Source organism: Microchirus variegatus (genome assembly GCF_963457635.1).
Source record: "Microchirus variegatus genome assembly, chromosome: 7".
NCBI lineage: Eukaryota > Metazoa > Chordata > Actinopteri > Pleuronectiformes > Soleidae > Microchirus > Microchirus variegatus.
In genome coordinates this window covers 18,168,741-18,181,004 of record NC_139808.1, presented here as the reverse complement: position 1 = coordinate 18,181,004, position 12,264 = coordinate 18,168,741, and the positions used below count along the sequence as shown (strand labels likewise).

The 12,264-nt window shown below is 40.1% G+C and overlaps 1 protein-coding gene across 1 annotated transcript in view; it reads left to right on the top strand.

Moving 5' to 3' along the window:
• LOC310929220 (uncharacterized protein) overlaps window positions 1-9,026 on the top strand; it is a gene marked incomplete at both ends in the record, with an annotated part of 42,201 nt that extends 33,175 nt beyond the window's left edge. The window contains 8 exons of the mRNA XM_083891942.1: window positions 488-538; window positions 1,903-2,262; window positions 2,707-2,835; window positions 6,246-6,305; window positions 7,228-7,323; window positions 7,757-7,837; window positions 7,925-8,041; window positions 8,946-9,026. Of these exons, the coding sequence (XP_083748068.1) occupies window positions 488-538; window positions 1,903-2,262; window positions 2,707-2,835; window positions 6,246-6,305; window positions 7,228-7,323; window positions 7,757-7,837; window positions 7,925-8,041; window positions 8,946-9,026 (975 nt within the window). The remainder of the gene's footprint in view (window positions 1-487; window positions 539-1,902; window positions 2,263-2,706; window positions 2,836-6,245; window positions 6,306-7,227; window positions 7,324-7,756; window positions 7,838-7,924; window positions 8,042-8,945) is intronic.
• Window positions 9,027-12,264: the final 3,238 nt, after the last annotated feature.

Sequence of the window (12,264 nt, the reverse complement as noted above, 5' to 3'; positions counted from 1 at the left end):
CATTTTCTGAGTAATGAGCCCAACACTGTTTGCTTCTGCTTAGTCTAACATAAGCACTTCTTTTGGAGTAAACTCACCTCTTTTCTGTCCTTGAAACTGCATTTTTTTTTAGTTGCCATTTTTCTGTAGAGTAGTGCTTGAAATTTGGGCCAGAATCCACTGGGAGGTGACATGGATCTTGAAATTGTACCTGTCTGATTTTCTCAACTCAGGTTTCAGTGATTAGGCTGTTAAAAATACTGATTTATAATCCACTCTGAGCTGTTAAACTGTCAGATTTGGACACCCACTGACCAGTACATCGGGATCCCAGTTAAAGTTAAAACTGAGATGGTTAATGCTCAGAACAAACTGATCTCATATCCCCCCCTTCAAGCTCTGCTGCTAGGATTTCTGTCTTTGTGTTGGCCTGTCAATCCACTGTGGACCACAGCCTGTTCTAACCTTCACATGCTCTGTCTGCTCTCCCTTTTGCTTCCCTCTGCAGGAGCCTGTTTCCACTCCTGCCATTTATGAAGAGCCGTTTGCTGATTTTAAGGTTATTCATTTATATTTAAACCCCCACCTACCTACTCTCCACACCATCAATTCTTTTCTCCTCCCTGCACCACTCACTGCGTAAACTCCATGCCTCCAAACTGATTGCACCAAGTCTATAGAGAAGAAGCCAAAAGCAATAAAGGATGTGGAGTGTGATGCTTTTTACTGGCAACTCAGTCTTCCATCACCATGATGAAAAAGTGAAAACAGAGTCCCTTATGCTCGGCTGTTGCTGTCTGAGAGCTAATTAGCAAACCACTTGTAATTAATATAAGTGGTTTTACTATAGATTGGATGCCTTAATGACTTCATTGTAATTTAATGGTTCCTAACTTTTTGGCTTCTGTCGCTTAACAACAAAGTTGTATACATCAAGAGGTTTCTTTTTACTTTGTTGTATTTGAACTGAAGTGACAACAAGGACAATGAAGTTGAGTTGGTTTAAAGTTTTCAGGCTGTCATATTTCTATAGTTCTAAAAGCTCAGACTAATGACATTTATGTTGACATTTTCAAAAATAGTGAAACCCACTTTTTGTTTTGTGGTGGAAGTTGAGAAAACCATGCGTTGTTGCTTAGTAACGGTGCTCTTGTGACTCGGCTAATTGGAGCACCATGTGTGGTTTTGTTAAAAACTTAAGTCCAATTTGAAGGCAATCAGATAAAATGGCGATATTGAAAATTATAGTGTTGAAGTCAGCGTTGCATGTGCAATGTGCACCTTTACAAATGCTAGAAGTTAGAAACTAGAAACTGGCATTTGTGAAACTCTCCCACATCAAAGTTCATAGAGGAAATTAGTGTTATTAGCTCATGAATGCTGCTGATCTGTTGCTGCATCATTTGGTACTTTGTACTTACACACAGTGGATTTCAAAGTCAAGTAAAAAAATAAAACAAATTTGTACTTAACAAAGTGGAACAAACTTCAGTGTTCAGGTGGAAAAGGCTGTCTAATGGTGAGGTAAAGTGGCAAACACTCTTCATAGACTTAAGCAGGTGTTGTTTTACTTGAGTACCTGCTGGCAGCCATGGTTTCAGTCGGGGTGAGTGTCTCTGTCTCAGGTTGGTTGGTTGATGTCAGACAGTTGCATACCTTTGGTGTGCAGGGCACAGTCAGCTCTGACTATGTTTCAGCGCCTCATACAACCACAGTTGATAAAAGCTGAACTATGCCTTTAATGATTCCCTGCACATGACTGCACAGCCTGTGATTTTCTACTACTCAGGACAAATTGCATGTATAGAACAACTTTCATTGTGGATCATAAGGATGATGCTTCCATCTCCTTGTGTGTCATTTACACCATCCATCCATCCATCTCGAGTCTCGTTCGATTTGTGACCCTGTGTCTGTACCCAGAAGGAGTTTGGGGACAGGAGGCTCCAGCCTAGTGTAGCCACAGAAGAAGAGCAGGAGCGGGACACCGTGGCCTGCATGAGAGAAACCCAACTGGGCATCGAGCGGAAGTGCTCCAGCATGACTGTCAGCTCCACGTCCAGCCTGGAAGCCGAAGTCGACTTCACCGTCATCACTGATCTCCACCCTGGTGTGGAGGACTTCTCTAAAGGCTTGTTGGAGCTCGGGGAGAGGGAGCGATTGCCCGAGGTGGGACGTGAGGACTTTGAGGAGACCTCCAGGTTCTACTCAGCCCGTCTGATGGGCTCACGGGACAAGTCTCCCATTGAGGAGAAGCTTCCTGAGGCAGCAATGCATTATGAGGTAGACAGATGAATGCATCACCCTTCATCATCATCATCACCACCACCCACTGGATTCCCCCGTTTGGTTGGACCTGCCACCTATTCTTTATTTTTCCTTCGTTCTATTTCATCTGACCATTGTTTGCGTTTCGTTGTCTATTGTTCATGATTAATTTTGTTCACATCATTTATTCTCTTTGTTGATGCATACATTTTATATTTGCCTGTTGCATCAGTGTTTCTTTGAATTCCCCTGCGGTGTCATTTGCATTTTTTTCATCAACGTCAACACTCCAATACAAATGTATTTCTGCATTTGTTCCTTTTAAGTTGAACCGTATTAATTTTAGTCTGAAAAATGTGCTGTGCATAAACAATACGTCAAGGTCCTCCGAGGTTTTTCAGGGAAAAAACATTTGCTTGATGCCTTTTGATGATGTTGTACTGTTTGTGTTGCACACAGCCTCCCGTGGCAAAGAAAGATCCCAGTGCTGTCACTGTGGCTCATATGCTGAAAAGAGCCGACTCCAAGACTGAGACGCACACAAATGGATCAGAAGTTCATCCCAACATCGTTAGTTCCTCACCACAGGTAAACAACTGTATTACATATTATAAACATGCTGCAAATTCACACTGTGGTTTTCTACGTCCTTACTGTCTTACACTCTTTACAATGCAAGAAATACACCTTCTTTCTTCATGGGATGTATGTGGGTGGAGCCATCCATCCGTCCTTCTTCTACCGCTTTATCTTCCACATGAGGGTCGCGTGTGCCAGTCTCAGCTGACGTAGGGCGATAGCCAGTCCATCGAGGGGCCACATACTGCATAGAGACAAACAACCATTCACTCTTACACCTATGGTCAAGTTAGAGGAGGGGTCTCAAACTGGCGGCCCATCGGCCACATGCGGCCCCCTAATCAATTACATGCGGCCCCCCCACTTAATATCATGTTATAATGAAAACATGGCCCACGACCTCGCCGTCCTTTAAACACAGTGTGTAGCAGAGGCACAGCTGCCAGCGAGGTGAGAGAATATAATATTTTCCTAGTTCCAAAGTTTCCTTGCGATGTTTTTATAACAGTAATAATAAGACATTTGGTCATAATTATCCCATTATTAAATGTTTCATATACAATATTCAATTACATATATATAATAACACTTGTTAGGGCCCGAGCCACGAATGGCAGTGGCTGAAACAGCTTTTAATGACAGTTGTCCACCCTATTATTGATGTTATTTAAAATAAATATCTGTTTTACATTCATTTTGCATCATAAATAGTATTATTAAGTATATGTGTGATATCATCATATCATGTGATATGGCTACCCTGACGTATAACAGGTTACAAAAATAAGTGTTTCCCAAAACAATTCATAGACTCAAGCTTTAATGTTCAGTATCGTGTCTGTTTATTCTGTTTATATATGATCTGTGTTCATGAGAGTTAGAGGTGCTGTGGGCAGATGTTGTCGCTGCGTCTCGACAGGGACGTGCCAGCTTTTTCCCCCCTTGTTTCCACTCCGTTGCTTGGAGCAACACATTAATCCCGCTTCTGTCCCCAAAATGTCAAGCTTCTTCATTATGTAATTAAATAATTGTAGAGGCATTTGCACACGGTTGGATTTGCTTTAACCTGCCATACTTTATAGTGTACTATGTAATATGTTTGATGGTGCCCTCCATTTTGGGTTACTTTTGAACTGAAGCTATTGATAGAAAAGGCCACTGAGGACGGCACTCATCATGAGATAAGTTCCATCGGGTAACTGATGAATACATGTTTGGTATTTTGATATTTGAAAAAAGCACTCATGAGACACTGTGTTATGCCCTGACCCTCCCACAACACAAGGATGGATACATCTAGTGAGTTAAATTTATGTTATGGAGGGGATTACTTTTTCGCCTCAAGAAAACAGTATCTATCAAGTTATGGACTAAGTAGGTCAAATATTATGTAAAGCCTTTGCGACTAGATTTTGCAGAGGTGTCAAACAAATGATAATGTAATACCTTGTCCTCCTGTTATTTTATTGATTTCAATTTCATTTTATTTTTTTTTCACCTCTCCTGGATATACTTAAGAAGCACTTTCTCTCTGACATTCTTTTTATATGCTTCGATTACAAGTGCTTATGCACTGCAATCAGCGCAGTCCAAAAATAAAGCAATGTTCAATCAGTCTCTCAGCACATGGACATGCAGCGAAAGACAGAGGCAGAGAGGCTTTTCTCTTGGCTTCAGTGACACGACGACCATATTCCCCAGACACAGATGGCATAATTTAATCATTATCGAGCGATTTAAGTATTGAAAGTGTGTTAATGAGGCTGATGAAAGCAGGTGTGAATCCCATTCATCTTGGGAGGCAAAGAGTTGAGTGCAGCCAGGCTGTCCCACAGGTGCCTTATTAAAATGTAATCATCGCTGGTGTTCTATAGCAATTCAGCTAATGGCGTGGATGAACTCAATCAATGATGTGGGGAGAAGATGCCTTTGAAGTGCCAGATCGGTGCTGAGTCAAGTTTTCAAAAGATGTTAATGTGTGTGCGCGTGTGTGTGTGTGTGTGTGTGTGTGTGTGTGTGTGTATGTGTGTGGGCCTTGGCTAAGATTTGTATTGTGGTTAAGTTAGGGTTAGGCATTAACTGGTTATGGTTGGTGTTAGGGATAAATGTTTAGGGCCGATGCCCTCTAGTGGGCTGTGATTGTACTGCAGGCTGGCCGTTTGTGATTAAATATTTAATATTAAAAATAAATGTTTTAATTTTGAGTTTTGCAATTAAGTTTGAAATTACTGTAAAATATGTACCATGGATTTTAAGAAAGACAAATTCATGGCATTTTCCTTTATTTTTCCTTTAGTATAGCAGGTATTATATATATACTGTATAGCAATATTGTGCCTTTTTTTGTACTGTAAGTATCCAGTGTCAGCATACAGGCCTAATATATCAGTTTTAATTTTAATTTGTACATTTATGATGATGGATAATTACCTACTTTGTTGTGAGGTGAAACCTTTCAAATATTACACGAAGCCCAGCTTTAATTACTTCATGTGTGGAAAGATATGCAAGTTTAGAAATAAAGTGAAGTGGACTGATTATTAATCAATCCCTTGTTCACATGAAACCAATAATATCTTTGGGATTTATTGGTCCTAGGCACGTGTGTTGATTTAAGGTTTGGATTTGGACCTCAGAGGACTTTCAAAATGAATGGAAGTCAATGAGAGTCCTTAATACTGTAGCTGTGTGAATGTTAATATTATGTTATTATGTTTTGGAGGAATCTAAATCTATTTACACAGTCCAATTATTTTTTCTTATGGAGGCCATAATGTACGTACATGTAATTTTAAGTTGAAGATATGCTGCCACGTTTAAAGGGATAGTTGAGGTTTGGCTGCCTGGGGTACTGACACATTGTCAGCTCTGACTGCACACCTGCAAAACAAATGTATGTGTCATATACAGCCACACATCAAAAAACAAACCTGCACTGTCTGTTTGTGTGGAGTAAAAAAAAAAGAAAATCAATGACGTCATCCACAAGCAGACAAAGGTCTTCAGCACTGACCGCATGTGACCAGCAGAGGGAGACATGGCATATCCTTTAAAGGTTCTCTCCTCATTGACTATAATGTGTTTTGATCAAAAAGCAATACAACTACGCCACAGTAAAATAACATTATGGGCTTGTAAGTAAGCGTTAAGGTTGGGCACCTTGTTGTGTTGGTTAAGGTTAGGGTAAGAGGTTAGGGAATGTATTAAGTCAATGATGTGTCCTCACTAAGATATAAAAACGTGTGTTTGTGTGAGTGAGAGACTGGAAGGGGAATTGAACAATTATGAGATGGTAGTTGGACCTTCTGGAAATGTGATATATCTTCCCAGTGTAATTTTTTTTTTTTCTAGGTTATTCACAACACACAAGTCAATTAACAATTATATATTGGTTAATAATCTTCCTTTCTCTCCTTCAGAGCTGTGGAGTGGTCAGTCCACGGGAGGCTCCTGCTGTCCTGAAGGAAAATGGCTCCCCGGTAAGTCTCTTTATAGGCAGAACACATCAGTGTGACAGTGAGTGTGGGTGGTGGAATAAGAATAAGAATCTCCATCCATTGTGCTGTCACTGGTCTTCTTTTCTTAAGCCTTGACCTTTACTCGATTTCCCTCTGGAATGAATAAAAAATTATTTATCTGCACTCTGATCCAATTCTGCTATCTGATGTCATTACAATGACTCAGGATTTTTTCTTTTTTTATGAAACAGAATGTATGAATGAGTACATGAACAACATGTGTAGGTAAAATATAGATGTTTTATTTTTTTTTACACAAAGCCCACATTGTTAACTGCAGGTGATAGCAGGAATAGCTCAAGTTTTGTTCAATTGTGGTTGTATGAGATACTGACACATAGTCAGTACTGTGTTATCTATGATAGTTTTCATTTTAAGAATATGTGCCCTGTGAACAAAAGGGAATATTAAGGCTCACCTCATAAAATATTTGCAAACTTTCACTGTATGATGTTCAAGGTTTTATCTTACCATTAGACTGCATTTTGGGACTGTAAACGGAAGTTTGTGTTGCTTTCTACACACTCACTCCCCGCACCAAAAAGAAAATCAGTGATTTTACATCATGGCTATTAAGAGTGTTAGATGCAACGTTACAAAAACGATAAGACATTGAGAAAATATTGTAAAAGCGCTGATTTTCTCTGTGGACTTTGCTGCGTGAGAGTACCCAGTTTACAAACTTGAGGTACTAGTCAGAAAAGGCCACCTCATGGTGAGATAAAACATCTTCTTACGATAGTGCAGATCACTGTATCATACCTCAACTATAACTTTAAAGAGGAGCAAAGTAATGCAAAACCAATGTGCATTATGGGAATTTGAATTTGACTCTGAGTCAATGTGTCTGTTCACGCTCCTTCTCTAATTATTTGGACTGTAGGTAAAAGCCAGTCCCCACGAGAGAGACTCCGTCGTGTCCCCACTGACCATCACTGCTGAGAACGTCACCTCAGCAACCACGACTCAAGTTACTAAGGTAACCTCAACTCTTAATAACTGGTGCCTGGAATCAGCTAACTAACTAACGCTGGTTTGAAAAATGAAGCTGAAAGTAGCAGTTAGCCACCAGGGGGCGACCCTGCTGGTTGCAAAACGTAGTTGAGATGGCTCTTCTTCAGTAGAGCATGATGTTTTATAAACTGTGTCCCCATTTAGAAACATTGGCACAGCTTGTATCGTCCAATAGCTGCTTGGTTGTTATTGTCACGGCTTCAAAGCAGGATTTATGTTGTTCATTTGTTGCAATAAGGCAACTACAACCATTTGTGGGTAAAACATCTAGTAAAAACAAAATTTCTATATTTCTGCTCTGAATTATAAACTCTACAGTACTTTTATATATATATATATACATACACATGTTCCCATGTTCGGGAAAACAGACATTTCTTCCTGTGTGTATTCTGCAGACTGTAAAAGGAGGATACTCAGAGACCAGGATCGAGAAAAGGATTATCATCACAGGAGATGATGATGTGGACCAACATCAGGTGAGAGGAGTTCTTTAAGTCATTAGGCAGTGGAGTGGAGGCTAATTATGTGAGGTTTATGAGCCTTGTCTGCTCTCACCTCTCCAGGCGCTCGCCATGGCGATCCAAGAAGCCAAGCAGCAGCACCCCGACATGCTGGTGACAAAAGCAGTGGTTATCAGGGAAACAGAGTCTCCCACAGAGGACGTGCAGCAGAAAGCTGAGGTATGTGACTATCAGGGTGCTTATGGTCTGCTCATGAGTGACATAGGGAATGAAGTGCAGAGAGGGGGCGGTGCCAAAAAACAAACAAACTATAGGCTACATTTCACAAACTATATAACTAGTAGATCAACAAAACCACTACAACCTACACCTCCACCACTCCAAAACAATACAAAAATCCTTAATAGAGTCGAATTATTCGGTTTGGGGTTAAATGATCATTGATCTTCAGTAAAGCCACGCCCCTTTTGCATCCTTGTGACACCGGGCCTGTCTATCTCACTCTATAATACATGCTTTCTGCGACTCCCTTATTGTGATGTCAGTAGGGCTTTAACTATTTTGATAACATTTTAATCTGTTGATTGTTTTAAGATGAATTGATTAGTTGTTTGGTCAATAAAGTGTCAGGAGAGGTTTGAAAACCAAACGTGCAAAACAAGCCCATTTAAACGCAGCATATAAATATCCAGCATTTCCGACAGGTACTTGAATGCAACAGCTGGAGTGGCAGCCAAAACTGAGGCTCAATAACAGAAGAAGTGTGATGTTACTTTCTGCTCAACACATCTGCCCTCTACTATTTATATTTACATAATCATTTAGGTTGCATATTGTGTCTTTAATCTTCTGTACGATCTTAAAAACAGCTACAATTCTATTGAAAACATAGTGATGTTGTGTTATTTTGTTGCCCAATCATTTTGGTTTGCAGTCCTGATCGGTCATGGTTGCCGGGGAAGACGCGTGGAGAGAAGGATCCTCCTGCTCCTCCCTGCAGTTCGCCACCGAGAGGACTATCTACCCCCACTGAGGACACACCATCACAAGAACTAACTGAGCTCCATGAAGTCGTCAGCAGACCTTCACTCTTGTCCCTTTAGACAAACCAACTGTGACCCAGCTTCTTGGACGAGCCTGGCTCAGCCTGGCCCGGCCTGGCCTATCCCAGTCCTCCACCTCCTTACAGAACAGGAAGAGGTAACCACTCAGCGTGACGCGAGACTGAGAGAGGAAAAACCCAGTCATGGGCTGTCACTATTTGAAATCCCCCTCTATTTAGAGTCATTTGTCTGAAACTTTACTTGCGTATTATTTAATCAAAAACATTTCGACTCATTTGAGCCCTCAGGATCATTTTAAATCCTAACACCCCACAACCCCCAGTACCTTACCCTTTACCTAAAAAATAAGAAATCTTTATATTTTAATGTCAAATACTGTATCTCCTCTGTGCTACTGTCACATATGAAATGTATATAAGAGCAGAGAATGGTGATGGTGGGGACGGGGGGCACGGGGGGGACGGGGGGCAGCCATTTTGCTTGTCGTTGCCACCTCTTGGCTGTGACGCCTTCACTATAATCAACAGCTGTCTTATTAGCTTTTTACATTTTTATCGATAGAGAATCTAATTTATGTCCAGTGTTTGCTTGTTTATGAAATATGTATAATATCAGATTATTATAATCTGCATGAGTCAATTACAAAATAGCAGAGAGAATGAAAAAAGTAAGTAAACCAAGCTGTGATGTGATGGGAGCTGCAGCCGCAGAGGAAAAACACATGGTATAAAACAATATAGATATATAGATATATATAAACAATGCTGGGACAATGAGTGGTGGACAATTAACCAATGTTGAAGGACTTCACAGAGGAATGTGAGGACAGTTCAGTGGACAGCTGGAACCCCCGTCTTCATCACACAAACGTCTCTACTGTCCTTGTCCTCTTTCTCCCGTCCGCCACTGTTTTCATTTTCACCGTCAACGTACATAAAGAAATGCTGGGGACGCGTTTTGGGAACTGTTATAAAGATTTGTAGAGAAATTTTAATATAAGTACAGTTTCATCTGATAAGTTTGAATAACGTGATGATATGTTTTACTGTTTTCTTACTTGATTTCTTTATTTGATTTGATTTGTTATTGTTGTGTTTTTGGATGTTTCAGTCTTCACATGTGAACCTTCTACTTTGCAAGTTGCAAGTTATTAGAGCAGGAGTTTCCAACTGCTTAGCCAGGTATGAAACCTGCCTTCTACATTGAGTTTTGTATTTTTTTTCCTCCTGGAAGTGTCAATATTTTATTTATTGAACATCAATTTATTGAACATCAATACATTTTCTGCACAAAACAGGGTAGAGGTTCACACTGGTGGTGTGTTAAAGGTCCTGCGTTTTAGAATTGGTGACATCAGATGCTGCAGAAACACAGCATCCTCCTTAAGTACATATAATTATGCTAAGGCTTTCAAAAACAAACAGCTTTATATCAGTGTCTTTGAATCTCTTTTGTGCCATAGCACATTTTCTTTCCTTGTAAAAGAAAAATCCCTGTGTACACATCCATTCCAAACGTGACAGAATGAAACATCACAGTAGACTAATATGGGTCTGTATTTTTCCTCTTTGTTGGCAGCCTTGTCACCTTTTTTTAAACATTGAATCTTTAATTCCCTAAATCTGAATATCAGTAATGTCAGATCAGGCTAACACACTACTGCCACCCACTGGTAGTACCACCAATATTGCAACCATGTGCTCAAGAATTTCATGTATGTAATCAATGCAATTGAGTAAACATTGATCATTTTCCACGTCTGATGGCACAGTAGTTGTAGAGGAGATCGTAGATGAGAAACACTCTTTTATGCATCTTATGACATTTGCTCTGTAGTGAAGGTCGGCGGTCAGAAAAATGACAACGGCAGTCTGATGTTTGCAGAAAAAATAGGTTGGGAGCCCTTGATCTAGAGCAGGGGTTCTCAAAGTTTTGATACCTGAGGGCCAATTTAGGAACCCAACGTTGGACTGAGGGCCGCCAAAGGGAAAAAAGAAGGGAAAAAACAGAAAGAAATCCCATTTGTAATAATTTTAATGACCAGATTGTAATATATAAGCGTTAATATAATGTAATTTAAGCATTAATATAATAACGCTTTATAATTTACTGGGTAATTATCCCGTATTTTGGCCATTTTTCTTACATTCTAATGACAGGTTAATACCAAGTAACACATTTCTGTTACCATATATTTACTGGGTAAATAGCTAGTAATTGGTAGCTGTAGCTACCTGATTACCAGCTTATAACCCAATAATACACTAAAATTCACCATATAGAAACCAGGTAAATACCCAGTATTTTTGTTTACACTTATTGGTCTGTATGTCCAATAAACATTTAACAAGCTTAGTACCTCCTGGATTAAAACTATCAACTGTAATTCATTGCAGGCCGCCAGAAATGTTTCTGCGGGCCGCCATTGGCCCCCGGGCCGCACTTTGAGAACCAATGATCTAGAGAGACAACATCCACATTGGAAAAACAGCTTCCAGTGAATTATAAGACTAATTTTCCTGTTAATAATCCATCCATGAAACTGCTCAAATAAGATTTTGATTCAATGTTCTTAAACTGCCTGAAACATTCAGAAACATAAGATTAACATGGTTTGCTATTTTGTTGTATTTTTTTGTTGTTGTTGTTGTTGGATTAACTCTTTTTTAATTATGGTGTATGAGTTTGTAATTGTATTTATAGGAGTGGCGAGTGTCAGGCCTGTGCTTTCCCTCCTCCCCCCCCCTTACACAGACAAAGATGAGACTCTCAGTGTGTCACACTCGACTATCCACAGGACCCGTTAACATGTATCCTGGATGACCTTTAATACTATGCATCACTTATCATACATGAGGATCCTTCTGACAGAGCCTGAGCCGTGTTAGCTGTACCGCTGTCATTGTTAACTCTGTGCTACTGTTAGACCAACGCAGTGAACCTGCACTGCTTGTAAGAATTTGCAATAAGCAGCCATTACTCTCGTGTCCTCTGTCCTCTAAAGGGAGAAAACTGTGAACTTTCATGAAAGTGAAACCAAAATATAGCAGAGTGTGCTGGAGCTTTGCCAACACTTGGATTTCCATGGCTTTTGTCTCCTTCCGTGTCTTAACTCCCCCTCAAAACCCCTAGACTTGAAATTGTCCACCTGCTGTCGATGTGTCTGTGGAGAAAAAAAGAGATTCCTACACTGATGTATATTTTGCTCTATTTGATTCTAACTGGTCACATGACACTGGACTGTTTTGAAGGCACTAGCTCGCCATGATAGCAGCGCATATACTGTTAACTATTAGAAAACTTAAAATGGCCTCTTTTCTGAAGAGAAACAAGAGGATTGGACGACCTGTACTTTATATATAACTACCCATACTTGTG